Source organism: Elaeis guineensis, chromosome 5 (genome assembly GCF_000442705.2).
Source record: "Elaeis guineensis isolate ETL-2024a chromosome 5, EG11, whole genome shotgun sequence".
Classification (NCBI taxonomy): Eukaryota; Viridiplantae; Streptophyta; class Magnoliopsida; order Arecales; family Arecaceae; genus Elaeis; species Elaeis guineensis.
In genome coordinates this window covers 9,636,963-9,652,095 of record NC_025997.2, presented here as the reverse complement: position 1 = coordinate 9,652,095, position 15,133 = coordinate 9,636,963, and the positions used below count along the sequence as shown (strand labels likewise).

Sequence of the window (15,133 nt, the reverse complement as noted above, 5' to 3'; positions counted from 1 at the left end):
GAAGATGCAAATATTGATGAGTAGATCTATATTCTTCGTTCAATCTTTTTTTGCAATAATGGTATGCGATATAATTGTATTCATTAGAATGTTATTTAATTTCTATTATTATTATTTAATATTATATTTATTTATATCTTAATTATTGCATATATAGCATCAGGAGATAGACGACAATGTTCGCGTTCACAGTCTACCTCGGAGGTTAAGGCACCTTCATCGATCTCCGTTGCCGCACCAGCTCTACTGTCAGAGGGTCCTGCACTGGCAGGTCCCAGTGAAGTGGGTCCCAATAAGGCAGATCTCAGTGGTATTATTATATTTTTTATATAATAAAATTTAATTTTTTTTATTTAGATCATACTAATGATTTATTTATTTTATTTTAGATCGATCTTCGTCGGTAATGAGGCGAGGACGAGGTCATTGAAGAACTTCGCTCTAGAATGTTGGAGACGCGAGCATCCGGGACAGCATCTTCGGATCAAGATACCAGCCGGCTACATCTAACCCATTAGGGGATGGTGCAAGCCATGGCAGACTGAGCTTGGCATCATATGCCGCAGTTATACCCCCGTGATGTTCTTCGATTGGCGTCACCTTCTACCAGTTCAGAGAGAGATTTTCTACACCCACTTACAGATAAAATAAATTATATTATAAATATTTAATTTACATAATATTTTTTTAATATTTGTTATTGGCAGGGTGTATTTGACATCAATGATTTTGAGGAGGATTATGTGAGGCGAGCCGTTGACACTCATCTATCTTTGCGTTTCAAGGATTATCGCCATCACATGCATCAGCATTGGTACTGGATGGTGCATGATCATGGGGAGGAGGCAGCATGACAGCAGCCCTATGACAGCATCACCATAGATGATTGGACTGTCATATGCCGATATTATGAGGATCCAACATATCAGGTTACACATCTAAACTTTTTTTTTAGAGTTTAATGACTGAATCATTTATTCTTAAATTAAATTTGTTATCTATAATATGATTGATAATTTTATAGAGACAATATGTCCAGAATATGGTGAATCGGGTGAGATAGACCGTGCTGCATTGTGGGGGTTCGAAATCGTTCGCTCGTCACATGAAGCAGTGGTAGGTAATTTTAATTTTAATTAGCATATAATTTTTAATTATTTATTTTTTTTAATTAATTCTTAAATTACAGAGAGATGATGAGAGTGGCGAACTTCCTGGTAGGATCGATATCTACCAGTGAATCCATCAGCGATGGTCGGGGGAGTGGACGATGGAGAGCCAAGAGCTCTTTGTAATTTTTTCAATTATTTTTTCATTCGCAATCTGATTTTTATTAAAAAATTAAAATAACTCTAATTTTAATTTTTAAGATCGTATGACAGACATGAGATCCCAGCCTATCCTTGAGGGCTTGACCGCACCCACAGATGATAAGATATATGATCGGATGCTCGATACGAGACATATTATGTTAGGAATCTAGGATATGGGATCACTGCTCCCTCATTCTCACGCTCATCTAGGGCTAACATTCATTCTGCGTGCGAGGCTCAATTGACAGAGGTACAGAGACAGACTGTCGAGGATCGACAGCAGACTGAGCAACGAGCTCAGAAGTTGGTTGCATGCGTTGACGAATATCAGCAGCTCCAGATCTAGATGATGGAGCAGATGGTGCAGATGGAGCAGACGATATAGCTGATGAGGCAGCAGCAGGCCGATCCGAACTCTATCGAGCACTTTCCATCCCCAGCTCGTTCTCCACATACTGATATTTGATGGCTTATTGATGTACTTTTTTTTTCAAACTTCTTGTAATTTTAATTCAATATAATAAAATAATAAAATTTATTTATCAGTTTATTATGTAAATTTTTTATTTTAATTTTTTAATTTATAAAAATAGTATACATACATATAAATTAAAAATATATATTCATAATTTTTTTTAAAAAAATGACTAAATTATTAGCAATGAAATTATTCCCAACGAAATATTCATCGTCAAAAATATTTTACTAACATAATTTAATTTTTTAATAAATATATAATTAACATTGATGAAAAACTTTCATCATAAATAATTATTAGTGATGTAAATTTTTATCAAAAATTAAAATATTTACGACGTAACTTTATCGCTAATATTATTCAATTTTATTTTTTAATTTTTTTTATTAAATTATATTTTTTGCAATGTAAACTTTTAGTCACTAAAATTTTTGAAATTAATAGCGATGAAAATTTTTTTATTGCTATTAATTTTTTTATTTATTTAGCGATGGTATTATTCTACACAAATATTTTTTTTATAATTAAATTTTTTCATCTTTTATTTTTAATAATGAAAAATATTCATCGCAAATATCTTTTATTAGCGATCAAATTTTTTTTCCATCATAAAATATTATCAACGATGCGATTATGGACGACTAAATATTAGCGATGAAATTTTCGTTGCTAATATCTATTAGCGACAAAAATCTATTATTAGCAACGAAAATATTTCATCGCTAATAACCTGTTTTGTTGTAGTGCATTGATCGGATGGTTCGACGCACCTACTCCAGATCGAGCCACATCACCGTTATCCGCGTGAACAGCTCCGGATACGTGGCAAAGATCTACTAGTCAGAATCATATCGTCTGATGTCGATTTGTCTTTTCGAAACGACGTCCGATACTGACATTGATACTGAATCGTCCTGTCAGTGTGATAGTCTAATGATGATTCTGTACTCATCGAGATGATAAAAATGGCTGACATTCATATCCCGAAGAAGCTAGCAGCCAAATCAGGGTTCGATATGACATGAAAAGACTCCCCTCGTCCAATGTGACAAACCACGTGGTGGCACACGTCGGATCACCTTGGACTTGGGAGGGAGGCAACTATTGGGGTAAGTCAATCGATCCCCGACTCAAGTTAACTAACCCCCAACATCTGACTCAACAAAAATCAACCGATCGAACATACAACTCTGACTATGCATCGACTGACACCGACTCATGATCGGCGAACTGATTGACACTCGGCTACTACCAACCAACAGCAAAACAATCTCCGACTTGAGACTGTCGGCATATCAGAACTACTAGCTGATGGTCACTCAAACGTGCTATCGACATACCAAGATAGCTAACATATAGTCAGCCAATCTGCTCAACATGCTGTAACCGTTATGAACGGTTATCGACTGTGTCATGGCAATTACTGAAAATTAACAACCCACTAACTCCATAATTATGATCCAATAATTTAGTGCCATAAAAATGGGATCACGTGCTCAGTGGTTACATCAGATTCATCTATAAAAAGAAGGTAAGAGAACAGTATTGTTAAGATACTTCGACCAGAGCTCTGCTACTCTCGATACTCAAATCTACTACTGTTCATCAATTCTTGTTCTGACTTAAGCATCGAAGGGTCTCCGTCGGACACAACTCCAGTCTGTGAGGATGCTGTTTTGTAGGTATTCATCACCGACAACAGGCAATAGGGAGTTGGCCGCAACAGATTGTCTAAGAATAATGGCAGAGGATGGTGCAGGTATAGCGACCGAATCATAGCCCACTCTGCAACTGCAAAATATTAAAGATGTTATTATACTTCATTATGTTAAGATGGATGCATTCAAATTGCCATGAGGATATTTGTTAGGATGGGTAGCTTTATTTGACGTTTACACTGCCACGTTCCATTTCAAATGATTTTTGAAATGTTAGGAATCTCTAGTACTTGACTAGATTGGAAATACACTTCATTTACCTTTTCAATCATATCCATCTCTTATAATTGTCATCTAGGTATGAAAATTCTGTGAGGACGGTTAAAGGAGATTTCACTACAATATGCGCATAAGAGAAATTACTTCAATGTAAAATTGAAAAGATACTTTTAAAAACCATATATTGGGATTTATTATAAATGTTAGAAGACCATAAGTGGCCGTAGTCATTGGTATGTAGCATCAAGACGAGCAGGTTTATGTTCTTCATTTATTACTAAGTCCATCATTAAACGTTGGATGGGAGTGTATATTTTCGTGGATTCTATTCCGGCCCAGGTTGAGTGGATAATTTAAAATTTAAAGAATAGCCGGACATGAATTACTACTCCACAGGCATAAGGATCCGAACAATGTCAAATAATGTGAGGAATTATTCCCCGAGTTTCTATTATTAGTGTCATTATTATCACATGTCCCCTAGGAAGGAGATACTTCAATTAATTAATCAACATTCTTAGTGTTTGAGACTAGTGTTACAAATGAATAAAGATGCTCATAAGCGGATAGGGCTTGGCTTCATATTTGCTCATTCAAAATCAGCTTGGCTGAAAAATAAGCCGAGCTCAAACAGTTTTTAGAGTTGGCATTATGGATAAGTTGACACGAAACAATAGCTCAAAAAAATAATGGAAAAGCTCAACTCAAAACTCGGCCAAAGCAAGCTTGGACAGTTTTAAAGCTTGGATTGAGCTCAAGTTTGAGTTGAACCCTAAACCACATCATGTATCATATTAGCTTGGTCATTAAGAAGGTTGCTCGTGTAACATTATCTTCTTGATTATTTTTTATTTTTTATTTACACTTATTCATGTGATTCATTATTCCAATCATTATTATACCTAAATTTGGTATCTCTTATTTTCAGTTATCTCAACTTATCCATTTCGCAATGCAATAGAGAATTGCATTGTCAATAGTGGGCAATCATCAATTTATTAATTGTTCAAATGATTGCTATAACCAAAGTAGTGGCTAATATGTTGCATGAGTAACAATAGCTACCTCTTATATTGTGAGTCATATATAATAGCATCAACAGCTCATATTATTGTTTGTTAATGGAGGAATGATCCATGCAATCATGGCTAGAGTTAGAATATATTAAACATAATTACCATGGATCTACCTCTCCACATGATACTAGGTTGTAAAACTCCTCTCAAGAATAGAATTACATCAGTAGAGTTAATGGTTTACATAAAAGTCTAATATACACACATATTCTTTCAAAAATTTTATGTAAAAATCGTTATGCCAACCTTGACTTACTGCCAGCAATTAGTTTGGGAACATCAATTCAAATATATCATAAGAATTTTTTAAAATAACACAATATGTAAAGATAGATTTGTATATAGATTTCATGGTTAATTCACTTGAGAGGCCAATGTAAAGTCCTCAATATTTACTTGACAAAGGATTTGTACGAGGTGCAAGAAGTCGGAACAAATTTCGGCATATACAGTGCCGAAATGAACGTTATCCATTTTGGACTTTTACGTCCTTCCGTCTCGACCATCTCGCGCCCAAACCCATTGCGGGTTTCAAGGGCTTCGTCGCTCCGCAGGGCTCAAACGCTCAACCTCCCTCCGGTCGTGGCCTCTAGGGTTTAGCGATGTGCGATTGCTATTCTCTAGCTCCTTTCCTGTACGAATTCGGAACCCTAGCTCCAAGAATCCGTGGAAGCGGGCTGTCGGGACGGATCAAAGGTCGAATCCTTGCACACCGGTGGAATTCACGCGACTCGGATCGAGAAACCAATCGAAAAGGTAGAACCTTGTCTCAAGATATCTTGAGAAATGATTTAAAGCCAAGCAGCAGTAGTATAGGGCTTTCAAGAAAGGCTTCTGGTGGATTTCTTGGAACCTCTAAAAACTACGGTGCCGCACGAATTAGATCGAATTCTGAAGGTATTAGCGGTAATTCAGGTGATAACAAGCACAAGAAGTACGATTCCTTTGATGAATTCGTCGACAGACGTTCGAGCAGCAAAGATGGCTCGAATCCGACAGCTGGATCAGGGGATGAGCAAGAAAGTTCAAATATCGGTGATTCGGTTCCATCAAGTTTTGATTTTCTTGAGTTGAAGAGGGAGTTAGAGAAAGAGGAAAAAGAGAGTGGCATGGAAGATCCCAAGGAGGATGAGTTGATTCGTTCTCAAGGTCCGGGAAGTGACACATTGAATCACGAGGAGGTGGAAGGTCTTGTTGGTCAGACGGGAGTGCAAGGTGGAAAGAAGCTGATGAGAAGATCGAATTTATTAGCGAAGCAGGTGATTAGCATTCAATCTGCTTGTAGTTTGGGATTCGTCTCGCAGCTTTGGGTGGACACGAGATCAGTAAGTGGGGTGCTATGATTCAAAAATTTTTCGTTAAGAAACCATTTAGATCTTTTCATTTTTCTTGTCAACAAATGAGATGCATCCACTGGCAGGCAACCGCCATATATTTCCTATTTCTGAGAGGCATCTTTAATCCTTTCTAGTAAACTTAGATGTGATGTTATTAGTTACTTTTCATTATTCTCACTTGCTTTTATTGACTAATCCGTCTGCCATATCGTTAATTTTCTTGATGTTTGCATTGCAACTCATTTATTAGAATCTGAGTTCATTCCTACCATGATTTGTAATCTGTGCTTTTGACACACTGCTTTAAGAATGTACTGTAGTCTATAGTTTTATCTCTAAGAATAGTGGTGATGGCATCTCTTCTCTTTGTTGACTTGTGGACACATCATAACCTTAATATGCTTCAGGTGCATTAATATTCACATTCAATTAAAAATGGTGCTGGAACTATTCTAACTTGTACCCATGCTTTAACTTTTAATTTTCTTGTCTTGAGACTTGTCATGAATGACAGCCTTGGTCATCTGATTTCTTCATCTATATTATTTTGTTATCTTCTTGGTCATCATATTTTCCTTCTGCTTGCGATACAGATTTATAAAGGAAACCATTGAGGCTGCTTTCTTTGAGGTGCACTCACTTTTTTTTTTTTCCCATTCTTGACAATTTAATTTCAGTGGGCGGTAGTTTTGGTTGAAGTGAGGCCAAATTTGCTATCTGGAGAAATTGAAAAGTTTTTGCTTGAGGATATACGGCAGGTAAATTTCTAATTGAACTCATGCTACTGCTTTGTGGGAAGTTGTATGTTGCGTAACTGTTTTTTTACCATCATATTCATAAAGAATCTAAGGTTTTCCTAGGTCCATTCATAAAAAATGTAATGTTTCTGCACCGAGTTTCAATCCACAAGGACTATCCAGGTCAGTCCATGATCAGTAGTTGGTTTGTTTTATGCTGCCTTGTCGCCATGTTTAGATCTAGATTAATTTAGCAAAAGGTGTTGTTGGTTCAATGATAGTTTCATAAAAACAAACATGAGAATGGTTTCCACTTGGTGGCTTTAAAATAACAATGTACTCCAACAAAAAATCAATAAGATCTGCCCTAAGGGAACCTCAATTGTATTGCGATGGGTAGTTACAAAACCATCGGTACAATTTAATTGAGTTAGATCAGTTAACACGTCAGAGGGATCATGAAACATATTTTTCATAATCTTTGCATCCACAGGCTCATATAATCTTGAGATTTCTTTAAAGCATTGTTCTATAGATTATACACTTTTGCATGATTATTTGGTTTATGCGTCATATGTAGTTCACCTTATTAAGCAACAGGATCTGTGAAATCTGGGCTCTTTCTAGAGCATCTTGATTCCATAACAGCAGAACATCTTATCCGTTGTACAGACAGATATATTTGTTTATTCATATGTCTGATATGGTCATATTATGTTATTTGCAGATAGGGGATGTTGTGCTTGTAAAGGATGAGAGCGTGATGGAAAATGAACTTAAAATGATCGGCCTAGATACATTGGTATGTCAGTTTGTTTTCCCACACAGAACTCAATATTTATGAGTCTCTAATTTTTTTACTGGCCAAGTAGCAGTACTAGATACTGAACCAACATTGTCCAAGGAATTCTGCAGTATGAAAGTATGCTTTGAGACTCTTTCCGATTCCATTGTAATTTGTAACAAAATTATCTTATGCATTTTGTGACTTTTCCTTGTGACTATCACCTGTCACTTCCATAATTCTTTCTGCTGCATTTAGGTGACCAGGATATTGTTTGCACAATTGTTGATAGTGTCATTCGGTTATATGTTAATGGTATATTTGAGATTTTCTTCAGATATGATAGTTTGTGCAGTTGGACAGTCAAACCTGCTTTAGTGTTCCATCCCAGACATTCATGCTGCTTCCCATATCAAGTTTGGTTATTTTGTTCTTGCTTCTGGTTGTTCCTTGTACTGATAAAGGGATGGATATTTGATGCACTGATAATATGGTTTCCAGGATAGAGATTTAGCACATAGAAGGCAAGTGGATGCTTTTTGTCAAACATAGTACTAGCAGTATGGTTGAGGTGTGATGGTTCGGTATTCTGAAGGCTCAATCATAGCATTGATTTTTCTTGGGTTTTTACATGTATGCCCTCCCAAATATTCAAATTTATACAAATATCCTTTCAAAATTGATATCTGCATGTATACCTTCATAAAATATCTTTTTTTGTATATGTACCCATATCATCTAACATCGTTAAAAATTAACGGTTTAAAATTAAAATGACTAAAATATTCTTATGGATAGATGTGCCAAAAAAAAATTTATAAGGATATATATACAAATAGCAATTTTATGAGGGTATTCACGCAAATTTGATTATTTGGAAGAGTATACATATAAAAAACCTTTAACATAAATACACTTCTCTTGGTTTGTTAATTTTTTTCTTATTCTAATAGAGAAAAATTAATATATATAACTAAAATAATAAATTTATTTAATTTATTAATTTACAAGGATAAGATGATCTTTTTATCAAATGATAGATCAAAATTATTTTATCTAGAAAATAAACAAATCGTAACCATCCATGTTTCTTCTAATGCATAACAATATGCTTCTAAGAAAAGTTTCTAAACTTGATATTAGATGAATAGCTTGTACATTTGCATAGAATAGACATAGTTGTAGATTTGGACATTATGTAACAACAAAAATTTATAATCTTATTATATTTTATTTTAAAATTTTTTATCGAAAATAACTTTGTGAAGTGTATAAGGTATATCATGTTGTTATAAGATGGACATAATCGTCCCATCTTGTATAAAAATAAAATATAATATAGTATTTTAATATATAAAATATTATATAATATCGTCATCATGTTATTATATTATGTAATATGCTACTACATTATAGAGTAAGAGGGCCTAAATCCATCACGATGAAATAGATAAAAATTAAATTAAAATTTTTTACGTGTATATCCTTCTAAACATTCAAATTTGTATGAACATCGTGATGAAATTGCTATTTGCATATATACCCTTATAAATATTTCATAAAGATATTTTAGTCATTTAAATTTTAAATTATTAATTTTTTAACGGCATTAAATGATGTGGGTACATTCAAAAAAAAAAAAAAAAAATACATACAAAACAAATATTTTATGAGGATATGCATACAAATATCAATTTTGAAAGGATATTCACATAAATTTGAATGTTTAGGAGGGTATACATGCAAAAAATCCATTTTTCTTTGGTAAAACAATGGAAAGAATTAATGCCATGCATGTAGGTGTAAACTTTGGCAGAGTGTTGTTTCTTTTCCTTGATATCCCTTAAAATCAAATTTCATAATTCTGTATGGGCTGAACATTATTGGAAGTTCTTTTCCTAGTCGTACTAAATAATGACCGGTGAAATAGTGAAATTTTAATGTGTAATGTCATGGATTGTTAAATCAAGGTTTTAATACCCGAGTTCCGTGTCAGTTTGGTCCAATCCCAGACTAAAACATTCAACCAAAGAACAGAAAAAATCCACATAAAAACATGAAAGAAAAGGTGGAGAATGTACTTAACTTTATGCATCATGCAATGGGATAACCAAGAAGATGGTAATTTAAAAGTTTGAATCATCTTTGTTATTTAGGTTTTTCAAATGACTTGATCCAAACAGATTTGATGACATCCATCTCAACTGATTTCTTATAATTATAACCTGAATTGAGCTATTTATTTAGTCCAAGCTCAGTTCATCCATTACCCAGGTTAAGATGAGTAACATCAGGGCTATGCAGGTTTTGGCTTTGTTATTAGCCTTCATATGCAGGTGCCTGCACTCAACAAGATATTTATGTTTGGTGGACAGTTATGATTCCTTCAAATGACAAATTCAAGAGGGAGACCTTGATGGATGACCATGATCCATCAAGCAAGGAAATGTTTTGTATGGGAGAAGCACGACTGCTTTGATAGGAAAAGAGTATGGAGAGAGTCATGAGGGGTGAGGAAACTCTTGTTATTGCTTTCTTTATTTCCTTTTTTTTTTTTTTTGGTTCTATAGAACAGGGTGAGAGAGTCTTTTTTTCCTACATAGAATGATTGAACGAATTGCTAAGCCTCAATCTTTCCTTCTTTATTTTAAAACAGTATTTTCTCACCTTCCTAAAAAGTGCAAAAAATAGATAAGATACAATATATTCATTTTTTCTCTCCTGTATTCTCTCTCTCTCTCTCTCTCTCTCTCTATATATATATATATATATATATATATATATTGTACAAATGTTGAGACTTGAGTTATTTCCTATCATTGGGGCTATTTCCTTGAACGATTATTGGATTATATATTAAATCCATGTTGCAAACTTGTTACATCTCATCATTTTATAGTTGTCTTCAAATTTGTCATGTCTATGTAAATCATCTTTCATGTTTGTTCGTATCAAAATGCATATATTATTGAAATTAGGCATTTAATTACTTGATTTATATGTAATTCCCTAATTTGGAAGTTTGGTGCTTTGGTGTATTCAAATACATTTCTGCTGAGGTATTTGTTCAAGGAAATTAATCTTGGTTGTCCTAATCAAAAGATTTTGGTCTTGAACCTGTGGAAAAATCAATTTGTTCTGATGAATATTCAAATGTTTTTCGGTTTGTTGCACAACTTTTTAGGATTTCTATCTTGCATCAAATGTAATTTAATAGCAAACTTTTTCCTAAAAGCCTTTGGCATATTGGCCATCTAGGACATTGCATCATTAGAGAACTCCTTGTTATCTCATATTGAGTTTTATGTAAAAAGATGAAAACCCTTCTATAATTTATGCCATGGCCCAAACTTATCATTTAGTATAAAATTTCTGATAGCTGCAGCTTGCTAGGTAAAATGTTTTCTACTCTTTCTGCTTATATAATATTAGTACAAGAAATCAGAAATAAGGAAACATGTAAAAGTATTAGGAGAATTAGATTTATTTCGTACTGTGCATAGATCTGCTCATAGAATTTTAGTATATTGATTTTAATCGCCAAATTTAATTTTTGCTTGAAAGCTTGCAACTTTTTCTCTTTCTTTATTAGGTATTTAGCCATTACATTATTTAACATCACATGGTTGTTCCATCACTTGAAAACTATGTTGGTCGAGATGGTGTTTTACTTTCTAACTATCAAAAGAAATGCTTACCATGTGTTGTTTGTTAGGTAGGATATAATGTTGTTACATCAGATGGGCGCAGTGTGGGCAAGGTGCGTTTCAGTCGTTTAATATTTGCATGATGATGAACCATTGTTACATGCATTTAGTTTCTTGTGTATAAAAGTTGCAAAGTTTCTTCTGCATTACTGTTGCTTTAACATTCTTCTTTATTTTTAAGGTCCGTGGTTACACTTTTAATATAAATTCAGGAGCTATGGAGTCGCTTGAGCTTGACCCATTTGGCTTTTCTATCATCCCATCTAGTTTGGTAGTTTAGTGGAACCTTTCTTCTGTTACATTTACACATAAAATTGTATGTTTGAATGTAGGTGTAACTATATTTTCTCTTGCATGCAGGTGAGTACTTACTGTTTGTTTGTAGAGGACGTGCTTGAAGTAGTATCAGACACTGTTGTGGTGCATGAACATGCTACTTCTCGTGTACAAAGGTTAACAAAGGTATATATTTCTTTGTTTCTGCTGCCAAGCCTGTTGTCTAAATGTTTTGTCAGCATAAATAATACCAGAAGCCTTTGACCACAAAACAATGATAATCATTATTGAAGTGTGTAGAGCAGCATCATACGTAATTCAGCATGATAACTTGAGGGAAGCTCTATTCTAGGTACCGAAATGATGCAATTTCTGTAGGGAACATGATTGCTATTTGCCAGGAAAAGTGCTACAGGGACTGAGGAACTTAGGAGGCTAGTTTGTTCGTCTTGTATGCGTCCAACCACAAAGTAGAGGCAATTTACTCTGGATCTAAAACATGTGTAAAAATGTCTACAACTTGACATGATTTATGATTTCATGTGAATCTGTTTATTTACCATAAAAGCTTCCAGTCATTGTTATCTGAAGTCTGAACTTTGGAACCTACTTAAATTTAAATCTACTAAGCGTACTTATAGTTATATGTGCACTTCTAATCAGTCTGGATATCTACCAGCTTTGAACTTTACAATTTTTTTGTTTCTAATAAAGGGAGCAAAAACCACCCAAAAGAACTGATAATCCAAGTAAAACAAGTAGTTTGAAAATTAAATTCCAGCATTATTACTCTGGGCAATATGCTCTACTACAAAATGACAACCAGTCAAACTCCTGTAATGAAGAAGTGATGCAAGGATCCAATTTAGCTTCAAAGATAGAAGTTATATGCTTTTGTTTACTAAATATCATGCTTCCAAAAAAAAAACCTTAGGATTAATTTTGTCATGACCTGAAACTATGACTGGTTGAGTGTTGATGTGGGCTTTTAACATGTCTACACTAGCATGACCCAAATATAATTCAAGATTGTGCTAGAGATATTTGTATTAGGATTTTGTATTATTTGGATAGGAGTATTATTTATATTTAAATATGGAAAGCTAATTTTAAGCAGTTAAAACAGTCTAATCCCAACAATAACTACATAAAATAAAAGATCCGAATTTTCCTGCTTTTTCAGACTTGATGCCATTTTCATCCAGAACAATAAAATTATGCTAATTATTTATCATTTTTTTGAAGAGAGAATGTTGAGCTTGAAAATCAACTCCAAGCTAGATGGTAACACCATCAAAAGAAAGTCTATAGATAAAATTACACCTTTGCAAAGTTAACCGACCTTTTCTACCTGAACCATACCATATTCTTGATTTCTTACCTTGGTTTATGGAGATATACCTGAAAAGAATATGAGGTATAACCTTATTGATTACACTGCTCTTTTTGTTAAAATCAACATGCAAGATAGGAGTAGAAATTATAGCTTGAGGTCCACTTGGACTGTGCAATGATTATCTGATCTTATTCTTGGCTGATTCCCTTTGTTTTGGATTTTAGTCCCATTTCAAATTCTTATTTAATGTAGGAACTCATCCAAATGGGAACGTCCGTGATTTTTCCTTATTTTTTTTTTAAATTTTTAATAGTCTGATGTTCTTGGCCATGATCATAAGCTGTCACATGTTTCTCATGTACACATAGAAACTTGTGCAAGCCATTTTGCACAAACAGCTGAACATTGACTCTAGAGATGCTTCATGCTTGGCTCTTGCTTGGTTGATTCTTTTGTACTCAGCATTAATAGATCTCTATGGTTTTTGTTAATGTGATGGCAATTTTTGCTCTAATCCATTATAGATAACTTCCATGTGATTGCCTTTATCTATTATTTTCTCATGGATGACTGCCTTGTCATCATTTACCAATCCTTTTGAAGCGCTCATTTGGACTAGTTGAATCTTATATAGGATTTTGTAACATTCTTGCTTGTTTTATTCTTGTTGCGGATGAATGAGTTACTCATATGTGAGTTTGACGTCAAACAGTAAATGAATAATCATTTTCTTGTGAGGACTCTAATGTTTCACTTATGGAAGAGTCAGAGAAGTAGAAAAGCTCTGTTTCTTTGATTTTAGATTTCCTTGACGATACAAATGACAATTAGAATGAAATGGAAGATTAACAAAAAAAAAAAAAAAAACTGATCAGATGATATTATGCTACCTTTTCCAACACTTTATATTACTGTATATGGAACTTGTATTGCGTCACTAGATGGTGCAGCATAAACATATTTATCTATTTCTGTTCTGGGGCATTTACCTGCTTGAGTTGATCTTGGTGCCTATGTCCATGCACTGCTTTTCTGAATAGCAACCATTTATCATCAGTTATTGCCGTCTCCATCTATTTTTTACTTCTTTCAACTGAATGTGTTATAAACATTAATGCAGTTCACTTCTGTTTCATCCTAGGGGTTCCATTCCCAAGGACTTAATTACTCATGTATGCCTTCTTATGAGCTGTTGAAAGGGCAGTATATGTGCTTATTGGTAGTTGATGTTTCTTATTGTATTCGGTTGCATTGTTTTATCAATTGAGAGGAGCTGCAATAAATTTTCACCTATAAAACCATTATTAAAAGTTTGAAGTGAAATGATATTTCATTTGTTGTAGGGCATTTGGGATACTCGAAGCATGGATAGATCCAGAGATCAGATGGGCGGGTATTCTGATTGTGGAAGAAGAAAAGCATGGTCATTTGACAGTCAAACCAATAACAAAAATTTTACCAGCCAGAAGTTCCCTCGGAAAATGAGAGATGTAGAGGATGAATGGGACCTTCCTATGGACTATTAACAAGGTTTACCATTTTTGCATTATTGGATTTTTTTTTCTTATCATCTTTTATCTGATGTACACTCGAGTTATTCTTTACATGCTTTGATAATAATTAATAGATATGGTTTTCCATGTGTCCATTTCTTATTGTTACAAGATTGTTAACTAATATTGTCTTGTATCATTAGAAATCTGTACTAATTATTCAAAATGCTCGATACCAAAGCAAAGGTGCTTGGCTTTGTCTTCTATATTGCATGTCCAAGTCAATCGTGATGGTTACTTTGCAGAAACATGATTTTTTTTTCATAGTATGATGGAGTGATGAAGTTACATGCCACTGAATTTTATTTATCATGTTCTGTATGATGGTACAAAATGGTACATGGTCACTATATTGAAATACGAAATTTAGATGTTATTATTATCAGGGAACTATGGAGAACATGTCATCTCTTTTTTCATATGGCGACAGTAACATGATTCTATGGTTGCTAAATAAAATTTTAATTTATTTATCGTGTTCTGTATCAGGATACAAAATGATACACAGTCACTGTATTGAAATACGAAATTTAGATATTACTATTATCAGGGGGCTGTGGAGTTCATATCATCTCTTTTTTCATATGGCGGCAGTAGCA

At 34.0% G+C, this 15,133-nt stretch overlaps 1 protein-coding gene across 14 annotated transcripts; it reads left to right on the top strand.

The window, feature by feature from the left end:
- Positions 1–5,311: 5,311 nt before the first annotated feature.
- On the top strand, positions 5,312–14,627 carry LOC105044842 (uncharacterized). 14 transcript variants are annotated; one of them, XM_010922876.2, is made up of 8 exons: positions 5,314–5,560; positions 5,720–6,129; positions 6,819–6,899; positions 7,606–7,680; positions 11,378–11,422; positions 11,551–11,640; positions 11,730–11,831; positions 14,325–14,627. In XM_010922876.2, the coding sequence occupies exons 1-8, from the start codon at positions 5,407–5,409 to the stop codon at positions 14,505–14,507; spliced, it is 1,140 nt and encodes a 379-aa protein (XP_010921178.2). In that variant the 5' UTR covers positions 5,314–5,406; the 3' UTR covers positions 14,508–14,627. The 14 variants fall into 14 exon arrangements, 8 of the variants coding, with proteins under 8 accessions (XP_029120347.2, XP_073113522.1, XP_073113521.1 ...); XR_831965.2 differs by having other exon boundaries at positions 5,312–6,129; positions 11,582–11,640; positions 14,325–14,361; XM_010922873.2 differs by having other exon boundaries at positions 5,314–6,129.
- The last annotated feature ends 506 nt before the right edge of the window (positions 14,628–15,133 follow it).

Bases quoted from the DNA above. Each gene is read 5' to 3' on its own strand.
- LOC105044842 (XM_010922873.2), top strand. From the start codon at position 5,407: ATGTGCGATTGCTATTCTCTAGCTCCTTTCCTGTACGAATTCGGAACC. The intron at 6,900-7,605 runs GTAAATTTCTAA...TGTTATTTGCAG, and splicing joins TGCTTGAGGATATACGGCAG to ATAGGGGATGTTGTGCTTGT. The intron at 11,423-11,550 runs GTGCGTTTCAGT...TTTATTTTTAAG, and splicing joins ATGGGCGCAGTGTGGGCAAG to GTCCGTGGTTACACTTTTAA.